The sequence below is a fragment of the Gasterosteus aculeatus genome, chromosome 1 (genome assembly GCF_964276395.1).
Source record: "Gasterosteus aculeatus chromosome 1, fGasAcu3.hap1.1, whole genome shotgun sequence".
Lineage (NCBI taxonomy): Eukaryota > Metazoa > Chordata > Actinopteri > Perciformes > Gasterosteidae > Gasterosteus > Gasterosteus aculeatus.
The window spans coordinates 12,201,989-12,217,986 of record NC_135688.1 but is presented as its reverse complement, the minus strand read 5'-3'; the positions used below and the strand labels follow the sequence as shown (position 1 = coordinate 12,217,986).

The 15,998-nt window shown below is 41.0% G+C and overlaps 1 protein-coding gene across 4 annotated transcripts in view; it reads left to right on the top strand.

Moving 5' to 3' along the window:
* Window positions 1–1,313: 1,313 nt before the first annotated feature.
* The window catches only part of cadm1b (cell adhesion molecule 1b), a 100,437-nt gene continuing 85,752 nt past the window's right edge, over window positions 1,314–15,998 (top strand). The window contains exon 1 of one of the 4 annotated variants that reach the window (XM_078098489.1): window positions 1,314–1,517. In XM_078098489.1, coding sequence (XP_077954615.1) covers window positions 1,442–1,517 — 76 coding nt within the window. In that variant the 5' untranslated portion in view covers window positions 1,314–1,441. The remainder of the gene's footprint in view (window positions 1,518–15,998) is intronic. The other 3 variants (XM_078098488.1, XM_040182742.2, XM_040182735.2) reach the window with 3 other exon arrangements.

The window sequence follows — 15,998 nt, the reverse complement described above, 5'->3', positions numbered from 1 at the left end:
GCAGGCAGAACTGGCAAGCTGCCACAGATAATAACATCTGAAATAAATTTGATGTGGGGAATTCAATCTGTAGTGATAGGGACGGCTGCAGCATTAGAGTGAAGCTCTAAATGCTATCTACTCATCCATGGAATGAGGACTGACACGCAGTCTCGGAGAATAGATTGTGCAATTAGCAGCCTTTGTGCTGTTTTGACACAATGAAAGAGGGAAATGAGATTCAACGTTGTCATGCGTGGTTCTCTGTAGCCCTGTGATTCCCATAAGATATTTCAAAAGTAGTGTTTCAGGTGAGACAAAGTTTATGACGGTTGAATCATTTCGAAATATAATAAAGCGCGCACACAGAGAGAGAGTGGAAGAGGGAGTTGAATCGGTCACGGTTATTTATAATCTACAATATTTTATTTCCACTCAAACAGTCTGATTTTAAAGTACAGAATTCTAATGTGTTTTTTGTTTCCCAATGTTTACGGGGCATGCCACCTCTTCAGCACTAAGTGTCTCCTACAACAAATAATGCAGCATTCAAAGCAGGGCGAGTGCTCTTTGAGTAGGCATAAACATTACCTTGAAAGCCGGGGTTTGACTAAACTTTATTTGTCATTCTCCTGAGTAACGCTCATCCTTCTAACATATTCATAACATAAAAAGAACTACAGACTGACAATTAACAAACAACTAATCAAAGAAAAACTTATTTCTTCTAAAAAAAGTCTTAATGTTATTTAATTATTATTATTATTTATATTATTAGGATTTTACTAAATGTAACATGTAAAGTAACACTGCATGTGTCTACTTCTAATTGATTGCCAGAGTCTGCAGGGACGCCAGTGTGTGCAGTATTATGTTTGAACAGGCTTTAATAAGGTAGAGCATCAACATTTGTGTCCTTTTAGTAAACCAATGTAGTTTTTTTTACTTACTATCGACCTGACCTACTGTATAATAAACATAAAATAAATGGTGTTTTATCTCATTTGTGCTGCAGCTATAAAAACCAGAGCGCAGCCAGATGAGTATATGTTGGTCTCAGCCACATGAACTAAGAGACTATAACCATAAAAGTAAATGACTGTAATGTTCCTATAAAGTGTCCGTGGTTCTCGGTGGTGAGTTTATGGTTACCTCACCACGCTCCATTGTATTTTACACTTCCCATGGTATCACTGTAATATCCCTCCAACATTCCTGTGTGACTTTGCTGTTAGAGGTAATCTATATGAACGGGTGTCGCCTGTTTTGACGTTATTTAAGATGCCACCGTGATATTCCTGCATCATTTTATCGGCACGGATGTCATTGCAACACAACGCAGCCCAGCGTGACAGCAGGCTCCCTGCTTTGAGCCCTCCCTCCGCCTCTCATGTGTCTACATTTCCATCCCATGGCCGTCTCTAGGTGATTTAGCGCCGCCAGTCTCAAGCAGGTGTCCAACATGGCGATCACGGGGAGCGGATCTCTCGCTATTTCTCTCGTACTTTTCGTGATTTCAGTGGCGTTTCTTCCGAAAGGTAAGTTTCTTTTTTGTGATTTGTTTGGTGTATTGCGCGTTTGTGTGTCTGCGTGTGCGTGTGTCTGAGATGCAGAATTCCCAACCTTTCACCTCAGCCTAAAGCCAGAGGAGCGTACCGGGGAGAAGTTGTGGATCGTTTGCGCGCTAGATGCGCACAAGCTTCCCCCCTCGAACCTCCGCATCACTTTGCGTCGCCGCGATACCGATGATCGGCTCCGAAACATCCCCGCAGCTTCTTCGTCAATGTTGGGCTACTTATCACGTGATTTGAGCGCCGATTTAATGGGTGTCGTCCCGTGTTGTATAGCTGCAGAGGAGTGCTACAAAAAGTAGTGTTGGCGTCGCGCAATTGCGCTGGCACACAGAGAAAGTATCCGCAGCGACGACCGAGTGAAATGGTCGTTTCGTGTTCGGGGCAAGTTGAACGCGTTTCATAGTGAAACGTGCCTCATCTTTTTTTTTAATGATGAAAATTAAGACCACGGCTCGGTCGCACTCGTGCCGTTTTATTCGTCAACCCCTCCGGGTCCCAGCTCCTGCGCGGTCTACAGTCTCCCGAGGCTGCGCTTCAGGTGCGCTCTGGAGCAAAAGCACGCATTGCAGCTCTGATCTCGCAGTGTCCTCTGGCCGCAGCCTCTCGGATCCCCGGCGTGTCTTCCAGTCCGCAGTCTTCACTTCTCTCCTCCGCATGTCATTGAGGCTGGAGATGCACATCTGCCCCGTCGCTGCTGGGGCTGCCCCCCCCCCCCCCTCATTTTACAGGGTTAAACTGCATGAACCAGAGCTTCCTAACTGTGAAAAGCATTGAAGCCCGACGGTCCGATCGTTTCCACCCTTATTCCACCACAGCGGTCGCATTAGAGTAGCATGCGTCACTGTTGTTGTTGTTTTGTTCCTGGAAAACATATGACATTACTGGCGCATGTAACGCGGTCATGATTGTCGGCTTGCGGCCGCTTCACCCGCCTCCCAGCAGTGGGATGGACGTGCTGTTGTCTTGTCAATCCCTGGCAAGCAACAGTTGCGATGGCAGGTTCACACTTGAAGTCTACTTCTCATTTGTTTCATGTCTGTCTCGGATAGTGCCATTGGTTGATCAATGTCCTCTGCATCGCCCATCAACTAGTCTGCACAACAAAGCCTCTTTGTGTGTATGTGTTTGTGTGCGCGGTTAGGCTATAGGATTTAAAAAAAAAAAGGTAATCGTTACCAAAAGCTCACTGAAATGCTTTCGTCTCACAGTTAGTGAATATATTATGGTATTTTGTTGTCTTGCGTCTCCTTGTCACGTTAAGTAAAATACGCTGCAGGCAAATCAAATAATGCGCCGTGAATGCGCAGTCACCCCGAGCTCAATGCACCGAGGCTTGTACAGCAGCAACAGCAGCAAAGTGGTGCTCTCATAGTTCAGGTAAAGTCCCCATGCAAGCCAGACAACATATGATCCGAAGACAGACATTTCATTTGTTCCTATTGTCTTTGTACCGGCTGCTGGGAGTGGGGAAAGGGCCCGAGCTCTGCTTTTTCAAGCGCTGACGTCTGCTTTTTGACAGCCTTCCAATTTGTCTTTGTTAATAATCTAAAATCAATGGATTTGAACTTTGTCTTCGTATCTGTTGGGAAAACAGCCTCACTAACTGGATGCTGCTTGTCACAACTGGTGTTCCGTTTGTTGCAACGATAGCAAGTAGACTGTGTTAAAGGAAGATAGCTGACCCTGACCTGCTTGAGAGAAAGTTGTTTCCACAGAATTGCACAAAGAGCCGTAGATCTAAAGAGCTGCCTGGGCTGGGCGTCCTGTTTATGAAATACGGACACTTTTACATTTGAACAAATAATCTGTTTAGCAGTATTTTCTCTCCCTGCGTCTCCTGGGGCTCGGAACGCTGTAGCATATCAAATGGACTCATTTCAAAAGGTTGCATAATCCCACTTATTGCCAGCTTCAAGTCATTCGTCAGAGCTGAGTGATGGTGAGGTGGATCAATGCGAGCTGTCATGAAGCCTCCAGGCGCCGCTCAGTGAAGGGATCTCAGAGAAACAGAAGGAAACATACAGTTGTTACCGTGCTCTTGGTTAGCCAGTTGGCACGTGACAGGGTGAGTAATTGAAGATGTCCGTCTCCTGCTGCTTATGGTGGCGTTTGACGTCGAGAAGGAAGCCGCAGAAATCAGCCGGCAGTGTGCTGCTCTGGTCTCAGGTTGTGTTCTGGTGTTATCGGATTTCCCTAGTTATCATACCAGCGTATCATATAAAAGATCAAGTGTTACACGGCCTGCCGATGGCCCAACCGCTAGACCATTTCCAACTATATTCATACCTCTGTTGAGTTCTGAATATAAAATAATCGAGTGCAAGTGGAAGTGTTTACATCCAGGTGAAAATATTTTACAAAACCCCCCTGCAAAAAATACTTCATAAATATATAAGCACCATTTTGTGTTCAAGTGTGTTAAAATGTTATTCGTCAATGTAATTGCATTCATAAAATTACGAGATGAAGTAGATACACACCAGATATTTCCCTTCCAAATGTGAGGGAGTAACCGTATAGTAATGTAAAAGAAACACATGTACTGTATATTCGAGTGCGAGTACATCAGTATTGTCGTTAAATCAGCACTTGGTTAAATGTACTTACAGTGTATTCTATCACTGACTGTGACCGTAACTAACGATTATTCTGTTGTGGATTTATCTGGAGATTTGTTGTTCATTGATTGGTCATCTGATCTATAGAATGTCATCAAATAAAAATAAGAAAGACTTCCCAAAGCCAGGGTGACCCCATCAAATCGCATGTCTTGACTTTACTCACATTAGAAAAATTTGACCCTCAAAAACTAAGAGGCTTAAATGATTTGGCTTCTTCTCAGAACTACAGTCTGAACCTCAGTACTATCACTGTTGCAAACGGATGTGTCCTTCTCTCCACCATCTGCATGAAATAGCACTTACAGTAAAGCACAATGTTTGAGAATACATTTTATAGCTCACTTAATGGCCTATTGATATGTGCCCTCCTGTAAAGTATTTCATCGCCGCTGTGTCTGAGATCACCACAGTACACCATTTGTAAAAATAATAAACTCGTCTATTTAAAGAAATTGAATTTATTGCTCATTAAATTTGCATTAAACTGCTTAATAAGCTTCACTCTAATTGCTAGATAATGCATGGTAGTACTTTATCCGGTGGCAGCTAATCTTACAGTTGGAAAAGGAGGGAATTGAGAGCCGACGCGTGTAAAGGATTTAAGCCACTGGTATCACATGAAACAGAGAAAGTCATGTTCGCTAAAGTACATCACACCTTCGGGATGCCTTCAAGCTCCATCTGCTTTAAATATGGCTGCTGTGTGTGTGTGATGTTCTTGTCTGCAAATGGTGGGTTTTCAAACCACTGCCTGAGCACGGAGAGAGTGGGCTAGTGAGTCCACGATCGAACTTCACGCTCTCTTTTGAAAACGCTTCTTAGAAATGGTGTTGGGCACAGAGGGTCCTTGCTGCTCCGAGGGAATTGACAAATATAGCTTTGTTTAATTTGTTCTTCTAAGTCACAGTCAGTTTTAAAAGAAACAAGTTAGTTGTAAAGGGTCATGTGAGACAATAAAAGAAGCATCTAAAAGATTCCAATCCCCAATATCAAAAAACATCCCCTTTGGTGGCGACTGTGTGGGTTTTCGTTCACTCGCTTAATAGTGGAACCTTCAAGTGAAAAACCGTATGAGGTTGTTCTGTCAAGGTTGCGGTGGAGTGGCCCGCCGGAGACATGCTATCACTTTGAGTCACATGGGAAGTAGAAACTTGGGACATTTCTATCCAAGGGATCTGTACTTTGGTGTCAAACTGAATGACAAACTGAGGACGATGAAAAATGTGTCCGTCTGTCTGTGTTGAAATGTAGTAAACAGTCAATTAGGAGAAACAGACAGATGACAGGTCCTTTCATGATTGTGGGGACAGAAGCTTCCATTCATGACTGTGCGGTGGTAATGAGGAGCAGAGCTGTCTCCGCTTATGAATATGACATTGTTTTCTCTGTTCCCTGCATCTGAGAGACCTCACTCTATTGGCTGCGATGCTCAGGCAGTGACAATCAGGTCCACAATGGGGAAAAAAAGAGAAATGCAATGTTTTTGTTTTGAAAGGGGCACAGAGTGCACATTAGTATGGGTGATGGAGCAATTACAAGCCAGCATTAAGGCTGCCGAGCAGTTAACTCACAGCATCTTTGGGCAGATATCCTCAAAAAGCCTGCAATGTAATTTAAATCAAATATCAAATAAATAAAAGTCCAGTTTAGGCAGGAACCCATTATCAATTCAACAATACATTGTTTTCCGATCATTTATCAAAATGAAAGCGTTAATATATATATGCGATTATTGTGGCCGAGATTAATGCGGTAAGATATTTTAACGCAGTCAACGCTGCTTTGTTTACTTCCGGTGGGCGTTGACCCCCGACACGGAACCGCCGCGTGCTGCAGTCAGTTAGATCGGGGCGGTCGTTGAAGATGGAGAGAGTAAAACTAACAGAGGCGTGACATACAGCGGAGAACTGTGCAATTCCTCAATGTGTTGCTGATGCAATGCTTTACCCTGAGATTGGAGTACCAATGTAAAAAATCCAATGCTTCTATACAATGAGGCACTGGAACAGGTATCCTACCAAACAGCATCCCCCAGAATCAGCCCCTACCTTGTTTGTTTAACTGCCGTGTTTAAATTCATTTATGCAGACTGAATGGAATATTATTCCCTTACGCAGCAGGAAGCAGCTAGACTTGGGGACAACATTAGAATAGCTCTGTCCTTCAACTTTCAGTGTTTCTTTTGAGCAGGGCCTCTGTTGCACCCTAATGTTCCTCTAATTCTATTTGAACGGATACAATCAGGGAAACCAGCTGGAAAGAACAAACAAGTCTTCAAGAAACAACATTGAATACACTTAAGGAAAAATTGTAGAGGAAAATTCCTTTAAAGAACAGCTGTGAAATATATTCAACCTCACATAAAACCTTTTTTTTTAATTGAATGCTACTTTTTCAAGTTGAATACTTAATGTCAAAAATCCAAAGATACAAAACAGTCTTTGATATGAAACAATCCAAAGTGATTTACATGATGTGAAACACAAATCTTCTGTAACTACAGCATGTTTATTGTTTGAATAACCGATTCATTGATGCCTTTGTGCTAACCTAAAATGAACTTATATGGAGTTCATTCACGGCGTTAGAAACTATTATAGTCAGTGCAGGACTTTTTATTTCTTCTCAAGGTGCATCATGAGAACATTTTGATGCTGATGATTGCTCAGAAGGGAGCTGCTGTCTGACAGGTTGGTCCTGCATGCCTTTGGGGGCACCGTGCTCTTGAGTTATCAGCGTGACGATGGACCCATCTTAATTACTCTCAGATACAGCTCCATAATTTATCAGTGTCAGGCTGATGGGGGCTGTGCAAAGCAAGCACTAAGACTCATTCACCCAAACTAGAAGCTTATCGATTATTTCTCATATTGAGTCATTGCACTGAGAAGAGACATGGGAGGCAATAGAGCTAATGGAACAGGGAAACTCAAAGTCACATTGTTTACATCTGAGATGACAGGTAAATGCATTTGAAAGGAAATATGGGCTTGATCCACTGGCTCCTGAAAAGCAGCCTGTCTGCAGCTAACAAGGAAAAGAAAGCTCCCAAACGATCAAGTGGCCTGCGGTTCAGATGTTGAGCTCGCTGCACAGCAGCTCCTCTATCTCTGGATCTAATCCGTTCTTATGCTTAACAGAACTCAACATTTTGATTTAACTCGTCACATTTATGGATAAAAGGCCCCTCCACAGGCAACAGACACACACCTTCTCTATCTCAATATCAAAACTGTCACGCTTTGGCTTTTATACGCTTGCATATTGGAGATAGCACTGGTATTGTTGTTTTCCATTTCGGTAGTACTACTACTACTACTACTACTACTACTACTACTATTACTACTGTGCTGTAAGGTTTATTATATTTGAAGTGGGTAGCCTAAATCAAAACGCAACCTACATAACAGATTAAAGCTAACAGGCAATTACAGAATGATTCAATACTTTTTCTATTATACCTATACTTTCGAAAATCCAGCCTCTTTTTCTTTTTCAGCCTCTTCTTTTTTTTCTTCAAAACATTAGTATTTACTGGGTTGTTTGGCGCCCTTTTTACAGGGTTGTATTATCCTTTAAAATGGTTGGAAAATAGAGTCCCTTGACCCTCAAAATCAAATGACTTTTTTAAATTGGAATATTGACTGTTGTAATTGCAATTTTTCTGGTGGGAATAAGACCCAACAACAGATTAAATTGATTTGAATAAGCCAATGACTTTGTATATCTTGATGTAAAACATGCCTTTTTGAAACATGGTTTGTCGTAATGACGCCTTTCTAATCCTTGATACTGTAGGAGCTCCAACTGTGCATTCACAGGGTGAGAAAGGATTTGAACAGGTCGCCAAACAAGAACACCGAAGCAGTCGTAGCTCTGCAGTTGTCTCTCCATACGAGGACTGTAGTGCGCTGCAAAGAGGCGGGGGACATATACTGTACAAAAGGAGGACACACACCAGTGACCAGCAGCAAAATGTAGTGCGCGAGGCCGTCCCCTTGTACCTCTGATGCAGCAAGTGTTTACAGGAGACAGGAGAGCGGCGTTGCAATTTATAGAACATTTACTCAAGTACAACTGTGACGCAGACGTACTTCGAGTACTCCCGTTCTCAGCTACTTCATACTTCTTCTATTGTAGAAGACATCTACATTTAATTGACAGATTCCTACTTAGTTTTTAGAGAAAGAAAACTCTTTTTCCCCAATGGGGTCTAACAGGGGTGTTAAAGTTAGTTGAGTCTCTGTGAATGACCTCTGGGCTTTAATGGAGTCAACAGTGCAATTTATTTTATTATTTAGGGCTATTTGCTGATTTTTATTTTGTCTTGGTTCTACGTCTTTGCAGCACTTTATACGTTTCTTGTTAAAATTCTTGTCCAACTTGTATTGTATAACAAAGTGGTACTGCTGAAAGTGGCCTCTTCGGATGTGGTAGACCTTCATTAATGATATTCATTTGTCAAGATAAGCCGATTCCACTTGTCAGATTTTCACTCAGAGTTAATTCTTTCATCTGTCCCTTATTCTTTGTTCCACCAGCCTCAGAAAAAAATAGTAGAGTTCTCATATTTGCATGTATGAATATACTCAAAAGTGTACTATTTCCAATGCTGCTTTGTGAATCTGTCTTTTTTAATAGCAATGTTTGCTAGTAGGTTTACTATAGAGTTATAGTTAGAAGAACCCGCTCTATTGATACTTATGTAAATCCCCCAAAAATGACCATTATCTTAATCTCTTAAATAGTTCCTTTACACACACACACACACACACACACACACACACACACACACACACACACACACACACACACACACACACACACACACACACACACACACACACACACACACACACACACACACACACACACACACACACACACGTATATGCATTCTTTTTCTGCTAATTTACATGTTTGTTAAAGACAAAGAAGCTATGGCAGCATTTCACGAAAAATCGAATAAATAAGAGTAATCACTGCCAGAACAACAAAGTGGCACTTCCTGACACTGGCGTACACTCGTTTCAGGTGTAGCGGCGAAGGACCTTTGTCTTGGTGGATGTTGTCGTAGTTTACACGTCAAAAATGAATTCTTCAGTGGGCACCAAGATAAAGGAACACGCTAAGTTAATTCCTCACGGAGAGGTTGTTTTAGTGCTCAACGCTCTTTTCTGCAATCAGGTCACATTTAGCTTTGACAGCCCATGATGCTCTCATCAATTTATTTTGTCATTGTCATTTTTAAAACTATGTCCATTGTTTTGCTGCTATTCTCCGAGGCAAAACACATGCCAGCACTCATTAGCACAGAGCTACAGTTTTACTACTTTTAATGTTCTTCGATGTTGCAGCACAATAATGATGCAGTTTTAGGTGGGGGTGGAGGGGGGGGGGGGTTTAAGAACTGGTTAAATGCATGGACACAGCAGCGCAGAATTGGACCTTCATACAATAGACTGAAATTTCCTCTGTCCATCTCGGATTGTTTTGTTGTCTTTAGATAAAAAGAGCATATTCTCTTCTCTTGTCAGTCCATTTAATGGAAGTAGTTGCATGAATCTTTTGCCGCTGTTTATTTTTGTGAAGGCGTAGAGCTATATTTTCATGCAAGCGCATTCCACAAAGCACGACTTTGCCCCCTCATTTCCTTGAGGCGCAACCGATCATGAACAATATAATTATATTGAATTGTAAACAGGGTAATTACTGGAGTTTTTGCAGCCATGGAGTCGTTTCCAGTTTGGCTGCAATGACAGACTGAAACAAATGTAAAAGAATGGTCGTCAATAATACTGGGGGTAAAACAAGGAACGATAAATTGCAAAAAATTGACATTATTTAATGTGACTATTTGGTTAGCGGAGGGTGACATCCTGCCATCCTCAAAACAAATGTTGCTTCATGTTTGTAATGCAACTCCTCCACTTCCTGGGAGAGTTTCCTCTTGGGAGAGGCTGAACTCCTCATGCATTACCAAACCGTACGTCACGTTGGATAGAGCTTTGCTTTTAGAGAGATGATGTGATTGGTCCCTGATTGTTTCCTCTGTAGCTTCAAAAGGCTCACTGATCATCTATGATAATAGCTCCTGTCCCTTATCTGAACCAGTTTCCTGGACCACAGGCCTAAAGTCATCAGTTTTAGATTCAAACATTATGAAAATTATTGATCAGTGCATAGAAATATCACCTTTCTCTGACTAAACCCTACCCAGATACACCAATTGCTTCTGTTAAATAACCAGGACTGTTCTGACTATCAAGACACTTAATAGGATCATTTGGCTTCTGGGCATTTAAGGTGTTTGGTGCAGCAACACCAACACAGTGTATCCCATTCATTAGGCTGATTAGATCTATATGTATTCAAACTTCGATTTTATGTATTATCTATTATTCTCCTTCCGTACAAAAGTTTGGCACACTTCTCCTCCCGCACCGCTGCTCACAACTATCTCAAAACTTCATCGAGTGTCGGGATCCATCGGGAATCATGTGGAATGACTGACCATTTTCCCAAAAGACAGAGCCAAAAAAGCTCCATTGGAATGAATGGAGTTTAAAAAAATAGAGAGGCAAAAAAACCTTAATTTTGCATCCCCACAGCCTCGCTATACTTCAACAAAGAGAAATGATTTAAAGCTTCAAACGTAGGAAAAAGTCTTTTTTTTTTATTATGCCAAAAGTCATACACATACTTCCAATGGCTTTCTTGTAATCATAGTTCAAAGTTTTTGAAAAGTGGAGAGCCCGTTTCTGCGTTTACATGTGTGTGTATGTGGGGAGAAGTGGGCGGGGCTGGATTCTTAGAGGGTGAAGCAACATCAGAATCTGGTTCAAAAAGTATTTCTATCCTGCCCTCAGGGCCACAATATTCACTTTTCAGGCTTCATTTGTGGACAAAATGATGGTGTGCTTGTGCTGGTCGGACTCATGTGTCTATGGAATCCCATCTTGCGAATGACCAAATTGCTGACATTGGCTTAAACAGCCAGAGACAATCTCTTTAGCTGGCTGGCTAACCTTTGTGGCTAGCCTTCACTGGCCTGTGTGGCTGCACAGACATCTCCGGGCAGGCGAGGACCACACTCTCACAATTTCGGCGGAATTTTCTAATTCACCCAATACAATTTAATATACCATGAATATGCATATCGGAATTTTAAAGGATTTCTATATATATATGATGTCAGCTTGATTTGTAAACATATTTTATTGAGACCTTCAATAAAACAAAAGAAACAATGCTGTAAAATAGTTTACTTTGGTCTTTTTTTAATTAATACATTACAAATGGGTTTAATCTCTGAAAAATGCTTGCCAGAGAAATATATATACAAATATGTTCCTCGGCCCTTTGGTGAATTGGTCCCAATTCACCAAATAAAAGGTTTTTTTGCTGTCAGCATAAATCATAGTCTGTATAGGAAGACAGAGCTGCTCTAGTCCAAAAACAGATATCAATAAATGTAAACAGCACAGGCCTAGGGATGTCATTAAAAAGAATAGCATGTCTAGACCTCATAAAACCCAAACATATTGTTATTTCGAAGCAGCAGGAGCTATTGCCTGTGAGCACTAAGATGACATCCATCAATTTAGGGTTTTATTGGAAAATGTGGATAGGCTGGTTGGGAGATGTAAATGATTTACTTAGCATAGAGTTTTGCTTGAATAGGCAGGCAGATCGTGTAGTTAGTGAATGCAGGGGAGTACGCGTGTGACAATGGCGGTATTAAAAGCAAAAGCGGATTTCCAGAGTCTGAGAACCGCAATCTGCGCATAAATAAATAGGACCTGCGCTACATGGATTATTCTGCCCCTCAAATATCAGTAGACGTAAGGGCTGTCGAACGGCATACATTTGTAACAGGATTGTTGTACATGATTTAATTTGTGTCACTGGCACCCAAATGTCACATCTTTTAAGGTCTGCGCTGACTGTTTCTCACAGTGTGAAGAAATTGCTGTTTTATTCCCTCTGCCTTTCCATACTTTATGCAAAGATTCAAAGATTTTTATTGTCATTTACACACGCCCTGTGTATTGAAATTCTTGTGCTTGCCTTTCCGGAAAGCCGACCAATTTTAAAATAAAAATAAAAATACAATATTTTCATAAACATTACATTTATAATGAAATAAAAAATAAAAATGAGGTAAGGATAAGGCAGAAATGAGGTGAGGAGGAAAAGTGCAAAACTGAGCAGGTTGTAAAAGAAAAAAACTTAAATTAAATTAAATGAGTGCAATATAAATTAACAGTACAGTGACAGTAAGTGAAATTCTAAGAAGCTAAAGTGCAGACCAGTTGTGGAATAGGTTATAGAGCCCTCTCAGCAGTTGATGGCTCTAATGGCAGTGGGGAAAAAAGAGTTTTTCAGTCTGGTGATCCTGCATTTGACACTTCTGTACCTCCTGCCTGAGGGTAGAAGCGTGAACAGTCCATGTTGGGGGTGGGTGGGATCTTTGAGAATGGAGGCAGCTCTCCTGTGAACCCTGCGGTGGTAGATGCTCTGCAGAGAGGGCAGTGGGGTCTTGGTGATCACTCTCTGCAGGCGTTTGCGGTCCATTGTGGATGTGCTGCCGTACCACACGGTGATGCAGCTGGTCAACATGCTCTCGATAATGCAGCTGTAGAAGTTGCTGAGGATCTTACGAGACATCCCAAACTTCCTCAGCCTCCTCAGGAAGTACAGCCGCTGTTGAGCCTTCTTGACCAGCTGTGTTGTGTTGAGTGTCCATGTGAGGTCCTCACTGAAGTGGACCTCGAGGTATTTGAAGCTTCTCACCCTCTTAACTTCAAGCTCCTGGATGAAAAGTGGTTGATGAGGTCTCCTCTCCTTCCTCATGTCCACTATCAGCTCCTTGGTCCTGTCAGTGTTGAGGGTGAGGTTGTTATCCTCGCACCATGACACCAAACTGGCCACCGCCCTCCTGTATGTCTCTTCGTTTCCCCCAGTGTCCTATCACTGCGGTGTCATCGCACCTCACCTCCTCACATTTAAAGCTCTGCATTTCTAATGGTGTATATATATATATATATATATATATATATATATATATATATATATATATAGTAAATGAAGTAAAGGCATCATTATCACCGCATGCCAGCACAATATGCAATATGTAGTGTGACAGCCACCTGGATAGAGAAATTAGTATGGGAAAACAATTTTCACTTGCTGCATGGAAGTTTGAAAAATTCCACAACACAATTTTGTAAATGCGACGACTTCAAAGTACGGAGCATTTGCATCCAGTTGTGTATCACGTTGACATGTCGGCCTCATCTTCCAGTAAATCTCAAATCTACATTTATTCAAATGTGTTCAGTGCGCTGAAGGTTGACACTGCATAATCCATCAAAATGTTCCATTTGAAGAGAGAGGCTGGAAATATTTGAATCATCAGAAAGACGCCTTGCTTGTCGTGAAGCGGTAGAGAAAGTTTTAGCACAAGGAATAAAAACAAAAAAAATCGAAAAAGTCTATTGATATATACAGTGTATATACATATGCATGGCATAGAAGTCTTTCTCTCATTCTGACCTCATTTTGTCTGTTTGTTTCTCGCAAAAGAACACAGTGTCTATTTTTCACACACTAGTTGTTTGATAAGAGTACTTAGTTGGAAAGATTTTATTTTTTAAATGACTGGAATATGTTTATTAAAGAAGTGAAGATTGTGAACGTTTTGTTTAACCAAAGAAATCAAAGAAAAGTCCTACTAATTTAGTATCAACAACATTACTTCATGCCATATCTGTCTTGTGTTCTATTGCTGCAAACAGTACGTAGGTGCTCTTTTTGAGTAGTGTCCATTCACCAGGTCCTTTCACGTGAAAGGCAGATATGGCTTGCAACAGAGATGTTATATCCATTGACAGTTATCTAATCGTCTTACCTTTAACATTCACAAACACCTATATTTAATCTCCAGTTCATGTTATTTCATTTGGAAGTAAAAACTGTAATCTTTACTCTTTGTTGAAATTGATTTCTTCAATCATCCTTGGTGGTTCGGTTGTTCGAGATTTCTTGCTGTGAACTTTCAAATCAAGAATCAATAGGTATAAAATACCGGCAAAACAGAAATGTATCAATCATATCTTGTACGCAGCAGACCATTAAGTAAATCACTTAATAATTTCTTTTGACTAACGTAGATGTAGAACTATGGACAAAAAGTTGCTTTCATATTTCTTTATTTCATGGATGTGGATTCGACGTTTACATTTTCTAGTCATACCGCAAATTCTGAAAACAGTCCAAAGATCTTGAAAATAACTTTAAGTCAAGGTTGTAGCTCAGTTCAACGTATCAGGGGATGCTTTCATTTACACAGATCACAGCTTTCCACTACTTGTGTGTAGTTTTTTCTCCCCTTTGTCCAATCTCAAGGTTGGAATGTGTTGGAAGGGACTCATGTGTAGAAAATGAATTAAGCAGCATTTTTCCGTGCCTTAGTCTAAGTCGCAATTCTGATATGTGCTTTATATAAGATAATATATTTATAAAAAAATACTAATAATCAGAAGTGAAGCAATTACCATCTTTTTAGTATTGACTTCCTCCTTTTTTTGACCATGTAAGACCTTATGTTTTTATTATCAGCAGACATCCTCACATTCACGTCCAGCACCTCTAAAGCTCGCTAACTGACATGTTATACTGTAAAGCACTTTTATTAAAATATCACCAGAGCCACGCTCGCTGTTTCACACTTCTTATGGCCTCCAGCCGCGGCAAAACCACTAATTGTTTTACACCACGCCGACGTACATATATAGATATTGTGTTAATAAATGTTCTCTTTTAACCAGCTAGCCGTCTTTAAGCAATGCAAAGACAGCTGTTTGATTATTTCATGGATTGATATGAAGCTGACATTGATCCTATTTTGCCAGAAAATGTTTCTGAAATACTGAACTCTTCAGCAGGAAAAAAGAGAAACCTCAGTTAGAGCATCATATGTGATTTATATGTTTTTGGAGAATAGACGGTAATGACAAGTAAATAAATGAGGTGCATAAAGGTAGCCACACACTTCTGTGGAAACTTCTGTTCTGTAAATGCGGTTTGTTAAACAAACGTAGAAAAATAGCTTCATTTTGACACATGTATTTTGGATGAATTGCACACAGTAAACATCTTTTCTCCAGGAACAAAGGGATACTTGTTGTCTCTTTAACTTGTTGATTAGCTGCACAGGTAGATAAAAAGACCGCAAAGGGAACTTTCATGGGTACTTGGATGACACATTGAGCTCATGGCTGACGCGGCGTTGACTGACAGCTGGCAGGGCCCTCGGGGAACCAACTGTCAGCTGGAATATATTGTAAGTGTATGTGACATTATTAGGAAAATGCTGTCACCTTGTGCACGTGCAATATCTAAAAGTTTGAAACAATATATTCACAGCAAACAAACTATTAGTGTGATGGACGACAGGCTTGGTCCAATGATTATGCATGATTATGTCTGATAATTCGCTCGACACACAAGCAGACAAACCAACCGCGTGTTTGTTTTCGTCTCTGGCCGTCGCTCTTTGTGTTGAGTAGGTCACCTCTGAATATTCATCACCTCTTATGTCATCAACACTGAGGCAATTTGCGGGAAAACATTGGGCTCTTCACACCGCGGGCCCCGTATTGCCAAGCTGGACCAGCTCGGCCATCAGGGATCCACAATGACATAATTATGGAGTATTAAACCGTCATGATGACATATCAGTCCGAGAAGATATGCAAAAGGCCCACTTGGTTTACCCTTAGTCTTCTCAGAACGGCCTGAAAAAAATGAGATTTGTTTT